Source organism: Pelophylax lessonae, assembly GCF_965119305.1.
Source record: "Pelophylax lessonae genome assembly, chromosome: 5".
Lineage (NCBI taxonomy): Eukaryota > Metazoa > Chordata > Amphibia > Anura > Ranidae > Pelophylax > Pelophylax lessonae.
Window position 1 is genome coordinate 552123395 of NC_138772.1, and position 20447 is coordinate 552143841.

At 47.2% G+C, this 20447-nt stretch overlaps 1 protein-coding gene across 1 annotated transcript in view; it reads left to right on the forward strand.

Moving 5' to 3' along the window:
* Positions 1-9944, forward strand: part of LOC309556596 (cathelicidin antimicrobial peptide-like) — a gene marked incomplete at its 3' end in the record, with an annotated part of 37810 nt that extends 27866 nt beyond the window's left edge. The window contains exons 3-5 of the mRNA XM_082259035.1: positions 676-738; positions 7276-7370; positions 9881-9944. Of these exons, the coding sequence (XP_082115161.1) occupies positions 676-738; positions 7276-7370; positions 9881-9944 (222 nt within the window). The remainder of the gene's footprint in view (positions 1-675; positions 739-7275; positions 7371-9880) is intronic.
* Between the last annotated feature and the right edge of the window lie 10503 nt (positions 9945-20447).

A 20447-nucleotide genomic window follows, 5' to 3' on the forward strand; every position in this document is an offset into this window, starting at 1 on the left:
GAGGATCAGGACTGCTCTGTGCAAATCCCTTACAGAGCAGGTAAGTATAACATATTGTTAGTTAAAAAAAAAAAAAAAACCTTTACAATCACTTTAACAACTGATAATTGGCGGTTTTTTTTACATTTTAACTGTCAGTGGGCGGATCCTCATTGTATCGCAAGCGATTTACTACGTGTTACCTTCGTGCAAGGCTTTATGGTACCCCAACCACCCACCTGAACAAGGGCATGCAGATGCAAAAATTAAACGGCAAGACCCATTCAAGCGAAGCAGGCCATGCCGCAGTGGCCTTGCAACCACCAGTTGTGGCGCTCGGGGTGCAAAATTTTAACAATCAATGCCCTCTGATATGCGATCCACCTTGGATTGCTTTTCAGAGAAGCAGCTATGCTAGCCACATGTGTGAATGAGCTCTTAGGGATTTATAATAAATCAGAGCTGACAGATCGAACCGACAGGCTCCAGCTGCCATCTAAACATGCAGGGGTTTGATTTTCTGGTTCTGTGTGCATCCGCTCTCCTTCTCAGCATTTTATAGTTGAACGATTGGCTGAAGCAGGGATGATCTTCCTCTGATATTCTGTCTGTCTGATCTGCTCACTGATCATTCTTCCTGAACATTCATGTCATGGCATTGATAATAAGAGACGATCTGTGTGTCTGACTTTGCAGGAGGTGAAGGTCTGCGCTCTGCAGCAGGAGGAGGAGGATGTGGAGTGTGCCAGCCTGTCCCAGGTAAAGAATAAAACTGCCATGCAAATCATTAATTTATAATAGCAGGAAAGATACACACGGGACAAATCACAGCGAGTCCACCACTCGTCTGCCGGACAATTTTCAGCTTTCATCGCTGTCGCACTTTGAATGACAATTGCACGGTCATTCAACACTCTACCCATGTGACATTTTTATAATTTTTTTTCACACAGATAGACCTTTCTTTTGGTGATATTAAAATCCCCTCTGGGGTATATTTTGCTAAATAAACAAATAAAAACCGAAAATTGTGGGGAAAAAAACAAAACTTTTTCATTGTTTGCAAGATTTTATAACAAACAGGTAATTTTTCTCCTTCTTGATGTGCGCTGATGAGGCTACACTGACGGGCACTGATAGGCTGCACTGATAAGCATTGAGCAATGATAGGCTGCACTGATGTGCTCTGATGAGGAGGCACAGATGAGGCTGCACAGATGAGGCAGCAATGGTGGGCACTAATGAGGCGGCACTGATAGGCGTCACTGATGGGCACTAATAGGCTGCACTGATGGGCACTGATAAGCATTGAGCAATGATAGGCTGCACTGATGTGCTCTGATGTGGAGGCACAGATGAGACTGCACTGATGAGGCAGCAATGGTGGGCACTAATGAGGCGACACTGATGGGCACTGATGAGGCGGCACTGATGGGCACTGATAGCAGCACTAATAGGTGGCACTGATGGAAATTAGTGAGTGGCACTGATGGGCACTGTTAGGCTGCGCTGATGAGCCTGCACTGATGGGCACTGATAGGCTGCACTGATAAGTATTGAGCAATGATAGGCTGCACTGATGTGATCTGATGAGGAGGCACTGATGAGGCAGCAATGGTGGGCATTAATGAGGCGGCACTGATGAGGCTGCACTGATGGGCATTGATAGCAGCACTGATAGGTGGCACTGATGGGAATTAGTGGGTGGCACTGATGGGCACTGAAAGGCTGCACTGATGTGTGCTGATGAGGCTGCACTGACAGGCACTGATAGGCTGCACTGATGAGCAATGATAGGCTGCACTGATGTGATCTGATGAGGAGGCACAGATGAGGCTGCACTGATGAGGTGGCAATGGTGGGCACTAATGAGGCAGCACTGATAGGTGGCACTGATGGGAATTAGTGGGTGGCACTGATGGGCACTGATGAGGCTGTACTGATAGGCAGCAATGATGGACACTGACAGGCAGCACAGGTAGGTGGCACTGATGTGTACTGATGGGTGGCACTAATGAGCACTGATGGGCATTGATTGGCACTGATGAGGAGGCACTGATGAGGCAGCGCTGATGGGCACTTATTGGTGGCACTGATGGTCACTGGTAGACGGCACTGATAAGTGACACTAATGAGGAGGCACTGATGGGTTCTGATTGGCAGCACTGATTATCAGTGTAGACGTCCCTTTTAGAGAAGCTGGTTATCGGCTCTCCTCTCATCGTGCGGTCAGTGTGAGGAAAGGAGTGCCGATAACCGGCATCTGTTTACCTCCCTGATCAGCTGTGATTGTCCGGACACTGCAATCACAGAGCGCCCCGCCCACACCCCAACAGCAGGTGCGATCGCGGGCCGCCGTCATACGACAGCCTCCCAGAACTAGACAGTCGAGCTGTAGCTGTCATTCAGCTATGGCGCGGTCGAAATGGGGTTAAAGATGAAGTTTAATCACATTTTTTTTCATAAATAGTTATATATATTTTTTTATATTTATATATATATATATATTATCTACTTAAGGACCCCCGTATAGCAGATATGGTGCTATAGGGCAGCCCTCCTGTGCAGAATCAAGTATACAGTCAGGTCCATAAATATTGGGACATGGACACAATTCTAATCTTTTTGGCTCTATACACCACCACAATGGATTTGAAATGAAACAAACAAGATGTGCTTTACCTGCAGACTTTCAGCTTTAATTTGAGGTATTTACATCCAAATCAGGTGAACGGTGTAGGAATTACAGCAGGTTGTATATGTGCCTCCCACTTTTTAAGGGACCAAAAGTAATGGGACAGATTAACAATCATAAATCAAACTTCACTTTTTAATACTTGGTTGCAAATCCTTTGCAGTCAATTACAGCCTGAAGTCTGGGTTTCATCCCTGGTGATGCTCTGCCAGGCTTCTACTGCAACTATCTTCAGTTCCTGCTTGTTCCTGGGGCATTTTCCCTTCAGTTTTGTCTTCAGCAAGTGAAATGCATGCTCAATCAGATTCAGGTCAGGTGATTGACTTGGCCATTGCATAACATTCCACTTCTTTCCCTTAAAAACTCTTTGGTTGCTTTCGCAGTATGCTTCGGGTCATTGTCCATCTGCTCTGTGAAGCGCCGTCCAATGAGTTCTGAAGCATTTGGCTGAATATGAGCAGATAATATTGCCCGAAACACTTCAGAATTCATCCTGCTGCTTTTGTCAGCAGTCACATCATCAATAAATACAAGAGAACCAGTTCCATTGGCAGCCATACATGCCCACGCCATGACACTACCACCACCATGCTTCACTGATGAGGTGGTATGCTTTGGATCATGAGCAGTTCCTTTCCTTCTCCATACTCTTCTCTTCCCATCACTCTGGTACAAGTTGATCTTGGTCTCCTCTGTCCATAGGATGTTGTTCCAGAACTGTGAAGGCTTTTTTAGGTGTTGTTTGGCAAACTCTAATCTGGCCTTCCTGTTTTTGAGGCTCACCAATGGTTTACATCTTGTGGTGAATCCTCTGTATTCACTCTGGTGAAGTCTTCTCTTGATTGTTGACTTTGACACACATACACCTATCTCCTGGAGAGTGTTCTTGATCTGGCCAACTGTTGTGAAGGTGACACACATACACCTACCTCCTGGAGAGTGATCTTGATCTGGCCAACTGTTGTGAAGGGTGTTTTCTTCACCAGGGAAAGAATTCTTCGGTCATCCACCACATGTGTTTTCCGTGGTCTTCCAGGTCTTTTGGTGTTGCTGAGCTCACCTGTGCGTTCTTTCTTTTTAAGGATGTTCCAAACAGTTGATTTGGCCCCACCTAATATTTTTTCTATCTCTCTGATTGGTTTGTTTTGTTTTTTCAGCCTAATGATGGCTTTCATTACTGATAGTGACAGCTCTTTGGATCTCATATTGAGAGTTGACAGCAACAGATTCCAAATGCAAATAGCACACTTGAAATGAACTCTGGACCTTTTATCTGCTCCTTGTAAATGGGATAATGAAGGAATAACACACACCTGGCCATGGAACAGCTGAGCAGCCAATTGTCCCATTACTTTTGGTCCCTTAAAAAGTGTGAGGCACATATACAAACTGTTGTAATTTCTACACCTTTCACCTGATTTGGATGTAAATACCCTCAAATTAAAGCTGAAATTCTGCATTTAAAGCACATCTTGTTTGTTTAATTTCAAATACATTGTGGTGGTGTATAGAGCCAAAAATATTATAATTGTGTCGATGTCCCAATATTTATGGATCTGACTGTATATATATATATACGGGATTTTACACCTCCGTCTGGGAGCGTGTGCGAGCCGCCAGCGGGCCACCTTTGCTGTGATTAGTCACGGCAGAAGCCGATCTGTGGGTGCCGGGCACTGGATGTCCACCAGTTCCCCTGCCGATCGTTGGGCAGAGACTTATGTAAACCATGCAGAGCTCTGTCCTGACAGCGGGGATGTGCTGGATTTTAAAATCCATAACTTTCCATAGTCTTCGCTCACACTTAAAGCGGAGTTCCACCCAAAAGTGGAACTTCCGCTTTAAATAGTCCTAACCCCCTGACATGCCACATTTGGCATGTCATTTTTTTGGGGGGGGGGAGCGGGTACCTAGTTTTGACATGTACCCGCTCCCACTTCCGCTCGGAGCGCCGCGGCGCCCTGAGCGGAAGTTCTCCTCTCTCCCTCCCTCCCTGCAATCTTCTGGGACATGTCAGAGGTCCCAGAAGATTGCCGGCCAATCACGACGCATAGCGCAACTCGCGCATGCGCAGTGCGTACCCGGCTGTGAAGCCGCAAACTGTCACAGCCGGGTGCCCACATCAGTGATGCCGGCACCGCGGAGCAGAGAGGGAGAAGACGGCGCATCACTGGACCGTGGGACAGGTGAGTGGACGGTTAGGCTGGAACTCCGCCTTAATCCGACTTTGAAATCGTGCGACTTTACTTGAAGTCACGATCTTCTTTAGTGGGGTCTGCAGAAGAAGTTTGTTTGAGAAGGCAACACTTCTGGAGGCTGGAGCTGACATTCGGCTATACCCATGACCTTTAACGATTTTTACAGCTGAAAGCCAGTGGATGTATACTGGGAGCAGATTACAGCTGGCACAGCTTTTAGTGCGACATTATGTGAGTGCGATCTTTTTATTTGTGTGATAATAAAAGTTTTTACAGAGAGCGCTACATATATTGTTTGGTTCCCTATGGTGGGCCATTATATATGAGGAAAAACTGGGATCCAGATCCATCCATCCAGAGTTTGACTATCCCTAATGGGGAACAGCGTTCTGCGACTCTCTGGTGAAACAGGAGTCAAAGCTGGAGGTGAGCCGCTAGGAATCGCTGGTGGTGGAGTCTTTTTCGAGCACCTGTTCTTGAGTTGATTATCTCACACAGAGATGGAAGGATTATCCTCTGATCTTTTGGACTGACCCCCTTTCACACAGGATTTCCGATCCGGTCCCTGTCAGTTTTCTGATGCTCCATGCACCCCTACGGAGCGGTGGATGTCATTGGTGACACCCGCTGCTATCCGATCCGATCCTGTCTGTGAAATCCAGATGGATGGAAACCCTATTTTCCATCCGTCTGGAGGATCGGATGAAAAGGGACAGGCGGTCTGTTTTCATTGGATCTCCCATAGAGGAGAGCGGGGATCTGACAGCTCCATCTTTACAAAGTAAGTGGAGACAGAGCTGTCATCCTCCTGCTCAGCGGGGATCAACGGATCGATCCCAGCTGAGCAAAATGGAGTCCGTCAGGTGCACCGCCCGTGTGAAAGGGGGCAAAGTTTATTATCCTTCACAGAGGTGTTAGGATTCATTGGTTTATTTATTTTTTGGATCGATTGAATATCACTGGAGACTTTTTTCCTTTGAACATGCTGTAATAGATACATTGTATATTTATTTCACTTGGAGATTTTTGTATTTAGTCACTTTGTATCGATCCTTACGATACTTAACCACTTGCTACCCGCCTGCCGTCATCCGATCTCGGTAAAGAGTCAATGACATGACTCTTTACCCATGTGATCGGCTGTGTCCAATCACAGCCGGTCACATGTAAATGAGGAAGTGCAGTTATTCGGCTCTCCTCGCCTCACATGATCAGCAGCTCCTCCTCATAGGGGAGACAAATACAAGTATTTAGGGCACTGATCATCAGTGCCCTGATTACACAAAATGTAAATAAAGTGCCAATTACTGCCCACCATCAGTGCCCACAGTGCCCACAATCAGTGCTCACAATCAGTTCCCATAGTACTGCCAGTCAGTGCCCATCAGTGCCTGCTCCTCTAGGCACTGATGGGCACTGACTGGCAGCATTATGGGCGCCGATTGTGGGCACTGATGGTGCTGCCCATCAGTGCTGCCCATCAGTGCTCATCAGTGCCACCTATCAGTGCCCATCAGTGCCTGCTTATCTAGGCACTGACAGGCAGCATTATGGGCACTGATTGTGGGCACTAATAGTGCTGCCTATCCGTGCTCCTCAGTGCCGCCTATCAGTGCCACCTAACAGTGCCCATCAGTGCAGCATATTAGTATCTCCTCATCAGTGCCCATAAGTGCCATCTCATCAGTGCCCACCAGTGCAGCCTCATCAGCGCACATCAGTGAAGGAGAAAAATTTATTTATTTTCAAAATTTACTCACAGAAAATAAGAAAAACTTTTTTTTTTTTCAAAATTTTCTGTCTTTTTTCTTTTTTTTTTTTTTGTAAGAAATAAAAAATCCAGTGGTGATTAAATACCACCAAAAGAAAGCTCTATTTGTGTGAAAAAAAAAATGATAAAAATTTCACATGGGTACAGTGTAGCATGACCGCGCAATTGTCATTCAAAATATGAGAACGCAGAAAGGTGAAAATTGGCCTTGGCAGGAAGGGGGTGAAAGTGCCCGGTAGGCAAGTGGTTAAAGATCTTTTTATATAGAAACAATGTTGGTTATTCACAGAGGAGTTGAGATTGCGCTGTATTTTCATTACAGTTAAATTTATTGGAATGAAGTGAAAGCACTTTTTCATATGGGCAGCAATTTATTATTAATAATAATTTTTGCACTTGTGCACTAATATTGGGGTAGGGGATATTGTGTGGTTATTATTTTTTAGATACGGTATTGCGCTGATTACTACATATTATAATATGTGCAGTTATTTGCTGTGTTCACAAGTGTCTAACACAGATCAGCCCCTGCTGCAGCCTGTCACTTTGTGACATTATATGGAGGGAAGTCATATGCTGTTCCGGTGTGTGGAAATTATTGACGCTTTTTTTTTTTTGTTGTTGTTGTTCAGAATTCACGTAGCAAGAGATCCAGTAAAAAAAAGAAGTGCAAATTCATGTGCAAAGCGAAGAAGAAGCTCAAATCTTTCTCCAAGAACCTTATCGGGTCAGTGAATTATCATAGAAGTTTTTAACTATAAATGATACGTCGTTGCAACATGAGCGCAGCTCGGACCGCCAACGCTCCCCCGTATACACCGCGCAACCTCTGCTTCATCGGAAATATTCTCTATCAATGATACATTGTATACTGTGTGTGTGATTGTATTCAATGATCTGCAGGTGTCAGTTTTTATTTGCTTCCAACATTTCTGCCAATTAATCCAAATAAAATTATATTCCAAAATCTGAGCCATGCTTGTTCAGTTTCTGTACCAGAGGAGCTTACACTCTAATGTCCCCCCACAGTCACACACTATTATTATTATCATACATATATATAGCTCTGACATATACCGCAGTGCTGTACAGAGATCAATGAGCCAGTCACATCAGTCTCTGTACCAGAGGAGCTTACACTCTAATGTCCCTACCACAGTCACATCAGTCTCTGTACCAGAGGAGCTTACACTCTAATGTCCCCCACAGTCACACACTATTATTATTATATATTTATATAGCTCTGACATATACCGCAGTGCTGTACAGAGAACACTGAGTCGGTCACATCAGTCTCTGTACCAGAGGAGCTTACACTCTAATGTCCCCTCACAGTCACATCCGTCTCTGTACCAGAGGAGCTTACACTCTAATGTCCCCCCACAGTCACATCCGTCTCTGTACCAGAGGAGCTTACACTCTAATGTCCCCCCACAGTCACATCAGTCTCTGTACCAGAGGAGCTTACACTCTAATGTCCCCCCACAGTCACATCAGTCTCTGTACCAGAGTGGCTGTGTGTGCTGCAGCTCTCCCTCTCCAGACACCAGGGGGGTCAGGTGAGTTACCTGGCCCCAGTAAGGATGGGAGATTCTGGGGATGACCCGGGCGATGATCCCCCTGAGGGATCCAACTTGCATTCTCATGCTTCTTCTTAACCTGAAGACCTCGGCTATGGCCCTAAAAAAGGGGAATCGACCCCCACTTTCAAAGGGGGGGGGGGGGTTGCTGATCGTCTGCTGAGAATTACAAAGGAGGAGGAAAAGCTGATGACCCTGAAAGCTTACTATAGAAAGAAGACGGCCTGATGATATGGCATGATGAAGGCATGATAAAGCATGCAGTGGCGGAACTATCAGGGTCGCAGCAGTCGCACTGGCGACCGGGCCCTGGAGTTCTGCCACTGTGGGGGGGCCCGCTGGCCTCCGTTCTCCTACCGCGGGGGGCCAGTCGGCGCGTGCCAGTTTTGGATGTGCTACTGCCGTGAGCTCCTCACTCACTCCTGTCCGAGTCAGTCAGAATCAGATCGTTGCGCCACGGGGGTGTTGTTGTGGCCGGCTGCTAAGATGAATGAGAGTGCCAGCCAGCCAATCCATGTAGAGAGCAGGGAGTAGAGAGGCGGAGTTTGACAGACGCTGAAGGAGAGTCAGCTGACCAGAAGGGGATGGAGCTCTCACCTCTGCGAGGAGACTGGTATGTGACTCACAGGCATCCCTGGGCTGGAATAGGTCCTCTTCATGACCACTGAGGGTAATCGGCTGACAGGGAGCTATGTAAATGTCAGTGACAAATTGCCAAACTCCACCACTGATCCCAACCCACCATTGCTGCCTCTTACTTATCCAACACCACAGGTTTCATCCCTATCCCCCCTATCACTTCTACAACAGAGATCCTTGGTGGTGAGGGGGGGGGGGGGTGTGATGGGATCAATAAGAGGCAGAGGTGGGGGAGGATGGCACCACCACTAATCCCACCCCTCCTCACCCACTGCTTCCCCCTCACTGATCCCCCCCCCTCACTACCATCACTGATTCCCCCCCCCCCACCACTATCACTTATCCCACCCCCATCGCCACCACTTATCCCACCCCCCCAACACCATCGCCGCCACAGATTCCACCCCCCAACCCCGATCGCCGGATCTTATCCCACCCCCATTGCCGCCACTGATCCCACCCCCCCACCACCATCGCCGTCACTGATCCCAGCCCCTCCTTACCATCGCTGCCACTGATCCCACCCCCATTGCCTTTACTGATCCCACCACCATCCCTGCCACTGATCCCACCCCCATTACCCACCTCTGATCCCCACCCCCCTTTTCACCATTGCCCCACTGATCCCAGCCCCTCCCCACCATCGCCGTCACTAATCCCTCCCTACCATCGCCCCTACTGATCCCACCCCCCTCCCATCACCCCTACTGATCCAACCCCCCTCCCTACCATTGCCCCTACTGATCCCACCCCCTCTCCCTACCATCACCCCTACTGATCCCACCCCCTCTCCCTACCATCGCCTCTACTGATCCCACCCCCCCTCCCTACCATCGCCCCTACTGATCCCACCTTCCCTCCCTACCATCGCCCCTACTGATCCAACCCCCCCTCCCTACCATCGTGCCTACTGATCCCACCCCCCCCCCCCTACTGTGTCAAAATCATGCTTGTTTTTTTTTTGGGGGGGGGGGGGGGGCCTTCATGATTTCTTGCACCTGGGCCCTGAATGTTCTAGTTACGCCTCTGAAAGCATGGAGCAGCAAGTAGCAAAGTTTGAAGCCAGAGTTGAAAATTTTTGAGGACGCCATCAAGAAGCAGCAGAGTCTGGTAAAGTCTTTAAAGGAAGAGTAAAGCTTTTAAAGAAAAGTTCCAGAATGAGGAGCGTTTCCGAAAAATGAGGAATGTCGCACGTCACGAAAAAGTTTCAGCATCGGCGATGGCAGTACGGGTGGAGAGTGAGGAGGGGGTCCCAGATGCTGCCCCTGATACCCCATCCACCTCAGGATCTGCTTCACCCGAGGAAATGGCGGCCTCTGCCTCTCTCCCTCCCCAGCAAGCTGGAGGAACAGCACAGGAGGTAGAGGAAAATGGTGGAGGACAGCTAAACTTTATTCAGGAGATTGAGTCTCCCTTGAGTGGAAGAACCTTTCATTTTTCAGAGGATTCTGCTGATGAGGACAATGGCAATGACTCTGTGCCTGGACCTGTAAAGGTAAAACTTACTGAGAAGGCATACTTTGCTAAAACTGACAGCATGAACTCCAGAATGCAGAGCAGCATGGAGGGAATCCCTGCTGTGTTTGTACAAAGCCCTGCAGACAAGATGGCTGTGACTGTGAACTCTGCTGGGGGGAAGGGAAAGGGATCTGCCATTGTCTTTGCAAAGTCCCCGCTGGATGCTGCTGGTATTACAGATAATGTTGGGAAAGGAAATGACAGCTGCACTGTGAAATGTGTTTCTGAAACCCAGGGTATAGTAACAAGGAGTGGAAGGCTTTTACCTAAAAGGAGTATGATAGGAGAGGAGGAGGAGGTGAAGATAGCAGCATCTGGTGTGAGTGGGTCTGCTGGGAGCAGTAGTGCTATGGATGGGAAAATGAATGTGAACGATAAAGCTGTTTGTAATGCTGGAAAGGGGAATGTATGTGTGTTGGTGGATGGAGTGACAGCTGCTGCTGCCTCTGGTGGTGATTTGCAGAGTGGGGGTTCTGATACTCTTGCAGCTTTAAGATCTGGGGTGTCTAATCCTGCTAATAAAACTTATGCTGGGGCTCTGGCTGGGATGAGGGGGTCACATCAGGCGGGCAGCTCAAGAGGGAGGTCTGCTGCAGGTCTGCCATCTGCACCCCTGTCTTTCAGCTGCAGGAATGTAGTGCTGCTTAGGTGGGAAGGTGGGGGTGCCCCCCCTATCAGGAGGTTGGTTGTGGACAAGATTTTAGCGATGGGATTCAAGGCGGATGACATCTTTGCTCTGATTAGTCCGGTAGGCTCCTATGAGTATGATCTCTCCTTTGTTCGCCCCCAGTCGCTCAATGTTTTTTGGTAGAAGTATGAACATGTGTATAGGGGTCTACCAGAGTGGGAGGGACTCGTCCCAAAACTTGTCTCACGCCAACCTTTTGTGAAGAATGTCACCATCCTGGTCAGGAATGAATCCATTCCCTCTGCTGACTTGTCTGTCTGGCTGAGGAGATTTGGGGAGCTTCTGACCCCTCTGAAGAAGATTGTGGATGAGAGAGGCATATGGACAGGTGGGTGGTCGGTGCAGATGAGGTTGCATGTGTGGAAATGTGGTCCAACATCTTCCCTCCTCAGCCTTTATTGAGAAGGATAGGATTGTTGTGTTTTACCCTGGCCAGCCCAAGCTCTGTAATAAGTGGAATTCTCTGGGTCATTTTGCCTCCTCATGTCCAGAGACGAAGTGCTCTCTGTGTCAGGGCCTGGGGCATCTGGCTAAGGATTGCAATAAGATTAAATGCAATCTTTGTGATGAGTTTGGGCATGCGTACAGCCAATGCCCTGAGGCCTTGCATAATCAGTCTGCTATAGTGGAAGAGTTTTTTCACCTGGACATGGAGGAGGCAGAGGAGAGGGGGCTGTGTCAGGGGTCCTCAATGTCTCGGTCCCTGCTGTCTCAGTACAATCAGTGTCTGATGGTCAGTCCAATGTTGTGTCATCCCCTTGTGTCGTGCCCCCCGAGTCAGTGTCAGTGGATGTTGTGTCTGATCCTCCTGTGTCAGTCTCCCCAGTAGTAGTAGGGACTGTGGAGGGAGCTGAACCAGTGTGCAAGGTTGCACCGACCCCCCCCCCCTCCTCGGCGTCTGAGAACTGGAGGGCATGAGGTGCCGGGGGATGGAGTGAATGATGGTGGGGGTGCTGGGGTGAAGGGTGGGGGACTGTTGTGGTGAGTGGAGTGAGTGGGTTGGATGGTGTTGTGGGTGATGGTGGATTGGAGGGGGAGGGGGCTTTACAGTCAGAGTTGTCTCATGAAGATATGGTGTGGTTGGAGGCAAAAAGAAAGTCTGGGAAGAAGAAGAAGAAGAAGAAGAAAAAGGATGTGCCTGTGCCTGAACCTGGGAAGGAGGAGGTGTCCAATATGTTTGAGGTGTTTTCTGATGTGGAGGATGAAGGTTCTTCGGGTGATGAGTCTGTGATTTAAATGGAGGAGGAATCACAGAGGACACTAAAGCGTGCAGGGTCTCCAAGTAGGGAAGGGGGTAAGCAGGCTAAAAAACAGTAGTAGGCGTGGGCCCTCCTTCTGGTCTCTTGCGGCCGAGCCTTACACTGGAGTTGCGGTACTTTTTTTCGGCATGGTAACCTGATTATTGAGGTAGAAATGGGGAGATGCATGGTCTTAGACCTCTCCATGGGGGGGGGGGGGGGCAGGACCTGTGCCTAATTAACATCTATGGGCCCCAGACAAAGTGGGACAGGAAATGCCTCTTCATGAAGGTCAAGCCTTTTCTTTTTACAGTCCAGCAAGTTGTCTTCTGTAGTGATTTCAACACCGTCACTAGGACTAAGGACAGGAAAGGTACCGGAGCCAGGCCGGACTGTGATGGGTTTTTTTTAAACAAAATAGCTAGAGAGGCAGGTCTGGTTGATGTGCACATTCACTGCTGCCCAGACGTCACCAGTGTGTCAGGCGGTGGAGTTTTCCGATCACTGTATTCTGTCTGTGACTCTAAATAGCCCCGATACACCACCTAGAGGGAGGGGTACCTGGAAGCTGAATTCGGCACTCCTGGACGATGAGAAGGGGAGTCAACCCTTTGAGGATTTTTTTCAGGCATAGGTATCGATCATGGACTTTTGCAGCAGTAAGTCGGAGTGGTGGGAGCTTACAAAACGAAGGATTGTTGGGTTTTTCAAGGCTATAGGAAGAAATAAACAGCTTGATAAGTATGTCACCTACCAGCGTTTGCGGAGGAAGCTTGATAGGCTTGTCTCGAACAACGGAAATCCAGTGATGATCTCTGAGGTTAAACTCTTGCTCAGGAAGTGTCAATATGACAGGCATGCCTCTTTGGTTCTGCAAAGGGATTATGGGAAATATCACTCGCCCGACCCTTTACCAGAATTGCCAACAAGGTAGAGCAGTTAAGTCAGTTTTAGGCCTGGTTGACAGTATGTATGGGTTCCTTGATCCCTAGTCCAAGTCGGAGATCCTGGAAATCGCCAGGTCATATTATGCTGACCTCCTGGGCAGGAGGGACCTTGATCGGGCAGGCATGTCAGGTTTTTTGGATTCTATTCCAGGACTGGGAAATGGCAGTTCTCTGGTGAGTTTGGCAGAGGACATCACTGCAGATGAGGTGGTTAAGGCTATTGATAAGCTTTCTATTAAGAAGTCGCCTGGGCCAGATGGATTGACAGCTGAGTCTTACAAGCATTTTAAGGTTACTCTGGCCCCATTTTTGGTGGAGGTTTTTAATGGCTGTCTGAGAGAGGGTTCACTCTCTCCCTCCATGCGACAATCTGCAGTTATTCTTCTGTCAAACGGTAAAGATTCTTTGAGAATCGAGAATTGGCGGCCCATTAGCCTTCTCAATATTGATGGGAAGATACTATTTTCTGGCGTTTATCGTCTGTAGCAGGCAATCTACTTTCTCACCACCAGCATTGTTCGATTCAGGGTAGAAGCACTTTTTCAGCAGTGTTAGCTGTCCGGGAGGCCCTGGAACGATGCAGGGCTGCAGGCTGGGGAAAGTACCTGCTGGCATTGGATCAGGCAAAAGCTTTTGATAGGGTCAATCATGAGTACCTATGGTTGCTTCTTGGCAAGTATGGCCTGGAGGGGGACTTTATCGATTGGCTGAAGACTTTGTACAGAGGAGCTGAAAGCTTCATACTTGTGAATGGTTGGATTGGACGGCCCTTTGAGGTTGGCTCGGGTGTACATCAGGGGTGTCCTTTGAGTCCTCTGTTATACGCAATCGCAATCGATCCCTTCATCTGGAGATTAGAGTGTGGACCGTTGGGGGGGGGGGGGTGCCTTTGGGCATTCCTGGTGAGCCCCCTTTGAGGGTTGTGGCCTATGCCGATGACGTGTCTGTTTTCATCTCTGGGACAGAGGAGGCGTAGGAGGTGGTCTCAGTGATGAAGCAGTATGCTGAGGCATCTGGCTCAAAGATCAATCAGTATAAGAGTGAAGTTTTTTGGATGGGAGAAGAAAGCGATAGCTTTGAGCTTCCGAACACCTTCCCAGACTCCAGACAGGAAATTAAAGTTTTAGGCATCAAATTTGGTCCCGGCAATTACGGCCTTGCAAATTGGGAAAGCAGGCTACAAGATGCCGATGCCAAGGTTGCCAACCGGAAGGAATGGAAACTCTCTTACAGGGAAAGGATTGACCTGATTAAAACTTACCTGATCCCGGTATTTCTGTATGTCAGCTTTGTCTGCGTTTTGCCAGTGTCTCTCTATGCAAGGATCTACAGCTGTTTTTTCCAGCTGTTATGGGGGAACAAACTGAATCTCATTAAGAGGTCTGTAACCTACCTTCCCAGGCGGATGGGTGGCTTAGGTATGGTCAACCCGGTGGTATTTTTTTCTCTGATATTTTTAAAACATAATTTTGGTAACATGCTGGCAGAGGAACCTCCTGGGTGGGTTGGTATTTTTCAGTCCTGGTTTAGGCCTTTTCTGCGAAGTTGGGAGAATGGTGGGCCAGTGAAAAGCTTGAGGGTACGACATGGTAAGCTCCCGGCTTACGTTGCTCCATGCCTGAAGATGCTTCGGCAGTGGCGAGTGACGGCGGAGGAAATTAAAGCGGAGTTCCAGCCAATTTTTTTTTTTTTAAACCCAGAGATATTCTTTTTAATCCATGAAATCTATTTTATATTAGCTAAATGTATTATTGTGTGCGGTCTTAATAATTATTTTTAACAAACTAACTTTATATTTCTCCTGCTGCGGGATCCCATCTTAGATGTGGGCATGTGAGGCCCACACGTACCTTCTTCCGGGATTCGGTGCTGCTGGTTTATCAGAGTCAGAAGACCTACTTGATGTTCGAGGAAAATTTTAATACAGAGCGGACAGCTGACTGAGAGGAGGCGGGGCTGAGGTGGGACGGAGGGGCGGCCGTGCCAGTAATGCACGGCTTCTAGCTTTTAATGGCTAGAAGCCCTGCATTACTGACACGGCCGCACCGCCATCCCATCTCCTCTCAGTCAGATCTCCGCTCTTACAATTTTCCTCCACTTCCGTCCCGCCTCCTCTCTGCTCTCCCATCCGCCCAGCCGTGCCCCCTGTAAGGACACGAAGACGCACCTCCTCTCAGCTGTCGGCTCTGTCTGTATTAAAATTTTCCTCCACCTCCGTCCCGCCTCCTCTCAGCTCTTCCATCCGCCACGCCCCCTGTAAGAACCCGATGATGGGGTGTAACGCTGCTGCAACTCCGTTCTGCCTCAGCCCCGCCTCCTGTTAGTAAGCTGTCCGCTCTGTAATAAAATTGATGACGCACATCTCCCAGGAGCCTGTGCGCCGCAGGAAGTGACGTAGCTTGCCGCGGCGACGAAGGAGGAAGAAAATTGCTTACCCCCTAGCAACAAGGTAAGCCAATTAAGGAGAAAAAAAAAGTCGGCAATACTGTTTTTAATTGAGGAATGCCAGCAATTTCTAAAAAGTTGAAAACATGGGTGGAACTCCACTTTAAGTCTCTTCCTAGGATGGCCCTGGAGAGGAGGGTTCTTGAATCTGCCTTAAACGAGCCACTGGCCTTTAGGGATTGCCCAGGCCCTGTTATGAGGGAGGGTCTGCGTTTGATTAATCTGGAGAGAATCCCTTTGAAGTTTCGGGATTTGGCCTGGCTCTCATTCCATGGCAGACTCTATGTGAAGGGCAACTTGAAGCATCGCTCGCTGGAGAACCGTGGTTGTCCAAGAGTGGAGTGTGGAGGTGTGGAGGAGACTATGAACCATTTCTTGCTTCAGTGCCCCTTCAATATAGAAGTCTATAAGGGGGTGGGTGGGGCTCTGGGTATCCCTTTCCTTTCCCGCTTAAGTTATGCGGAGTGGTCGTACGGGTGTTTTGAGACACATCGGGATTTTGATTTCGAGACACTTTTTCTAGTTAGCTTAGTAGTCCGTTACTTCACATGGAATGCACGGTGTTAGGTTTCCACTCGGAAAAAAAGTCCTTCCTGTCGAGGTGGTGGTGCAAAACATTCTGGGGGAGGTTGGGAAGATTCAGGTTCTTGAGAAGGACAGGTGGCAGCCGGGAGCCTGGGCAAAGGCGTGGAGGAATGTCAGGTCCCCGTAGCTGCTGTCTGTCAGTCTCTGGGTGTGCGGCTTTTCATTCTGTCCTTTCACGTCCCCTAGATTTTTATAAGATTGAATTTTTGAAAAAAGGCTGCATGCATGGGATAAATGTGTAGTCGTTTCTTAGCCTGAGGGTGTGTTTAGGTGGAGGTTAGGGCTTTGTTGAGTTTAGTCATGCTAGTAACAATTTTCTGTTTCTATGCTGATGTAAGCTATTTTTGTTTATATATTTATTTGATTTTGTATATATATGTAAATATGTTTTTATTATGCTTGTGAGATTTTGAATAAACAAAAATTTACAATCTAATGTTCCCTCCCCCACAGTCACACTCTACTATTAGGGGAAAATGTTGAGACACTAGCACATGAGTATAACCAAACGTAAATATTGATCACAATAAATGGCAAACTCAATACAGAACGTAATAAAAATATATCACCTCAGTGTGATGTGTTTCAGTGCCAAACAAACCAAGTAAGAAAATAAAAATATAAACATAAAAATAAAACGGCAACCTGGATCAATTCTCACCAGCAGTGGTGACTAGTGCTCCATGGGGGGGGGGGGGGGGGGGCGTCTCCCCGCGTCTCCTCGAGTCATCCCTCCTCCTCTTCCATGGCCATTGGCATGGGTTCGCCTTTCGGCCAATCGGGAAACCGGTCTCGGACCCTCTTCCTGATTGGACAGGAGGAGGATCCATGTGGCAATAGCGAATGTTCATTCGCTATTGTCACACAAATGCCCCTGCGCCCCCAACGCACCAGCCGCCACTGCTTACCAGTGCATAAAACAGATATAGAAAAATATGATGATATAGATGGTATAAAACTTGTGTAATAATTACTTCCAAGCTCAATACTACTACTGGTACCGTGAGTGAGTGTACCAATAAAAAGTTTTATATTAGTGATGGGGTGCTACATGCAATAAACTGTGTCAGGCAGTCTCCAGGATAAAGCAAGCATAAAATAAAATTTGAATTAGATATATCTGAGTGGGTGCTGAACACAGATCAATACATATGGCGGTGACAATAATCAAATGAATTAGTAAAAAAGTCCATATCCAAATAAACGATTCTAAAAGTAATTGATTAACCACTTTCAGACCGGAGGATTTGGCTGCTCAAAGACCAGGCCCTATTTTGCGATTCGGCACTGCGTGATTTTAACGGACAATTGCGCGGTCCTGCGATGCTGTACCCAAACTAAATAGACATCATTTTTTTTCCCACAAATAGAGCTTTCTTTTGTGGTATTTGATCACCTGTGTGATTTTTATTTTTTGTGCTATAAACAAAAAAAGCAACAATTCTGGAAAAATAACAATATTTTTCAAATTTTTTTATATGAAATTCTCAAAACAAAATGTAAAAATCAAAATTTTTTAACATTGTAGGCCAATTTGTTTTCTGCTACATATTTTTGGTAAAAAAAATCACAATAAGCGCATTTTGATTGGTTTGCGCAAAAGATATTGCATTTACTAACTGCGGAAAGATTTATGTCACTTTTATTGTTTTTTTTTTTTTTACTAGTAATGGCGGGACTGCGACCTTGCAGCAGACAGATCGGACCCCTAACTGACATTTTTTACACTTTTGGGGGTACCAGTGACATTACTACAGTAATCAGTGCTAAAAATATGCACTGTTACTGTCAAAATGACACTGGCAGGGAAGAGGTTAATTCTGTCAGGGGGCGTGGCTTGTGAAGTAATCACAGAGACACGCGATCCTATATGCCGCCTGTCTTTCTCCCTCAGCTGCGGGAGATCGCGAGTGGCCGACGGCCATCTGAGCCGCCGGTCACACGCGCTGGCTCCCCGGCTGATGAGCGGGGGGCGGGAACGCGCTGTGGGCGGCGTGCGCTCGCCCCCCAGAGTCTCCTAAATGAGCGACGTAGTACTACGTCGCTTTGCCCAGGAACGGCTGCCTGCCGCAGTAAGACTGCAGCGGGCGGTCGTTAAGTGGTTAATTAGCAACAAAGTCCATGTAAGGGAGAAAAATTCAAAGTGGAGTGGTGACAAATCTTGTGCTTTTACTCTGCGTTTCTTTTCTTTGTGAGATATAGGTGTGACGAAAAAATGTCTGATCCTTCACCCAGTGAGCTGAGGTCACTTGCTAGAAGCACTAAGGCCTCTGAGGTAGAACTTTGTATCTTGCAGCGACACTCTCCTCCCAGGTGAAGATTCAGGGGTGTCTTTAAACCTGTATTCCCCTATATGGGTGGCTCAGATCCCAGATGGCTCACAAAATACATGGAGAGGTACTCATGGTGCAGTAATTGTATTTAAACAGTAAAATCAAAAAGCAGAAAGAAACTCACATTTAAAGCGTCATCAGGAAGTGATAGTGAAGGATACTTCCTGATGACGCTTTAACGGCAAAATGCATTGAGGGTCCAGTACGTAATTTCCGTTCATCACTTCCGGGTTGCAGGAGTCTGTACATCCTGCTTAGCGGTTCCCATTGACCTTTATCCACTCACTGCTGCAAAGTGTCTTAAGAGACACCTTTACTGTGATTTTCTTCCACCATGTGAGTTTCTTTCCACCATGTGAGTTTCTTTCCGCTTTTTGATTTTACTGTTTAACCACAGATATACTGCGGCAGACAGCCGCTGCTGGGCAAAGTGACGTAGGGGGTACGTCACTAGCTCAGCCGCCCCCCGCTCATTCTCTGGGGAGCTAGCACGAGTTACCTAGCTCCGATATCCGCTGGTCACTCACCATCTCCCGCTGCAGAGGGAGAAAGACAGACGGCTGATGTAAACACAGCCGTCTGTCATTCTCACTGATGTAAGCACAAAGGCTATGCGATCCTGCTATGTAGGATTGTATGTCTCTGTGATTAATCACAAGCCACGCCCCCCCACAGTTAGAATAACGCCCCTAAGGACACACTTAACCCCTTGATCGCCAATAAAGTTATCCCCTTCCCTGCCAGTGTCATTTTGACAGTGACAGTGCATATTTATAGCTCTGATTACTGTAGTAATGTCACTGGTACTCCCAAAAGTGTCAAAAATGTCAGTCAGGGGTCCAATCTATCTGCCGCAATGTTGCAGTCCCGCAAAAAGAAAAATCGCAGATCGCCGCCATTACTAGTTAAAAAAAAAAACAATAAAAATGACATAAATCTTTCCCGTAGTTAGTAAACGCAATAACTTTTGCACAAACCAATCAAAATACGCTTATTGTAATTTTTTTCCAGAAATATGTAGCAGAAAACAAATTGGCCTAAAATGTTAAAAAATTTAGATTTTTACATTTTTTTTTTTTCGAGAATTTCATATAAAAAAATTTGAAAAATATTGTTATTTTTTCAAAGTTGTTGCTCTTTTTTTGTTTATAGCGCAAAAAATAAAAAATTTTTGGTGATCAAATACCACCAAAAGAAAGCCCTTTGACAGTTGCTGCCCAATGGTATTAGCCTTCACTAATGGGTAATGGCGCACTCTGCAGGAGCAGGCTAGGCGGATAATTGATATATCAGGTAAATACAAAAAAACTGTTGTACCTGAGCACGCCACTAGGGGGCCATCCCTCAGCCATTATCCAGAACCCAATGTGAAATGACCTCAGTTTGTAGCAAGCAGTACCAGAAGGCAAAAAAAAACCCAGATCCAAAAACCAGAGGGGTGGGGGCGGCGACTGTCAGAGGACTCAGAGAAAAGAATTTTACTGTAAGATCTTACAAAAATTATATTTTCTCTTACGTCCTCTGACTAATGGGACATCCCAAAGCAGTGCAGGTATGAGGGGTGGGAAAGCAACGCAACCATTTAGAAGGTAACGCAAATAACAACCTGAGCCCACAGGAAAAAAACTGGAACAAACCCAGAACAAACACCCCATAAGGAGGGACAGAAAAATAACGTTCCCTTAAACAACTGCCACACTCAAAACTTTGCAGCCAAAGGAAGCACCCGAAGATGCCAAAACATCAAGTATGTAAAACTTAGTGAAAGTGTGCACGGACGACCAGGTCACCGCCTTGCACACCCGAGCCACAGACGCCTGATGGCGAAAAG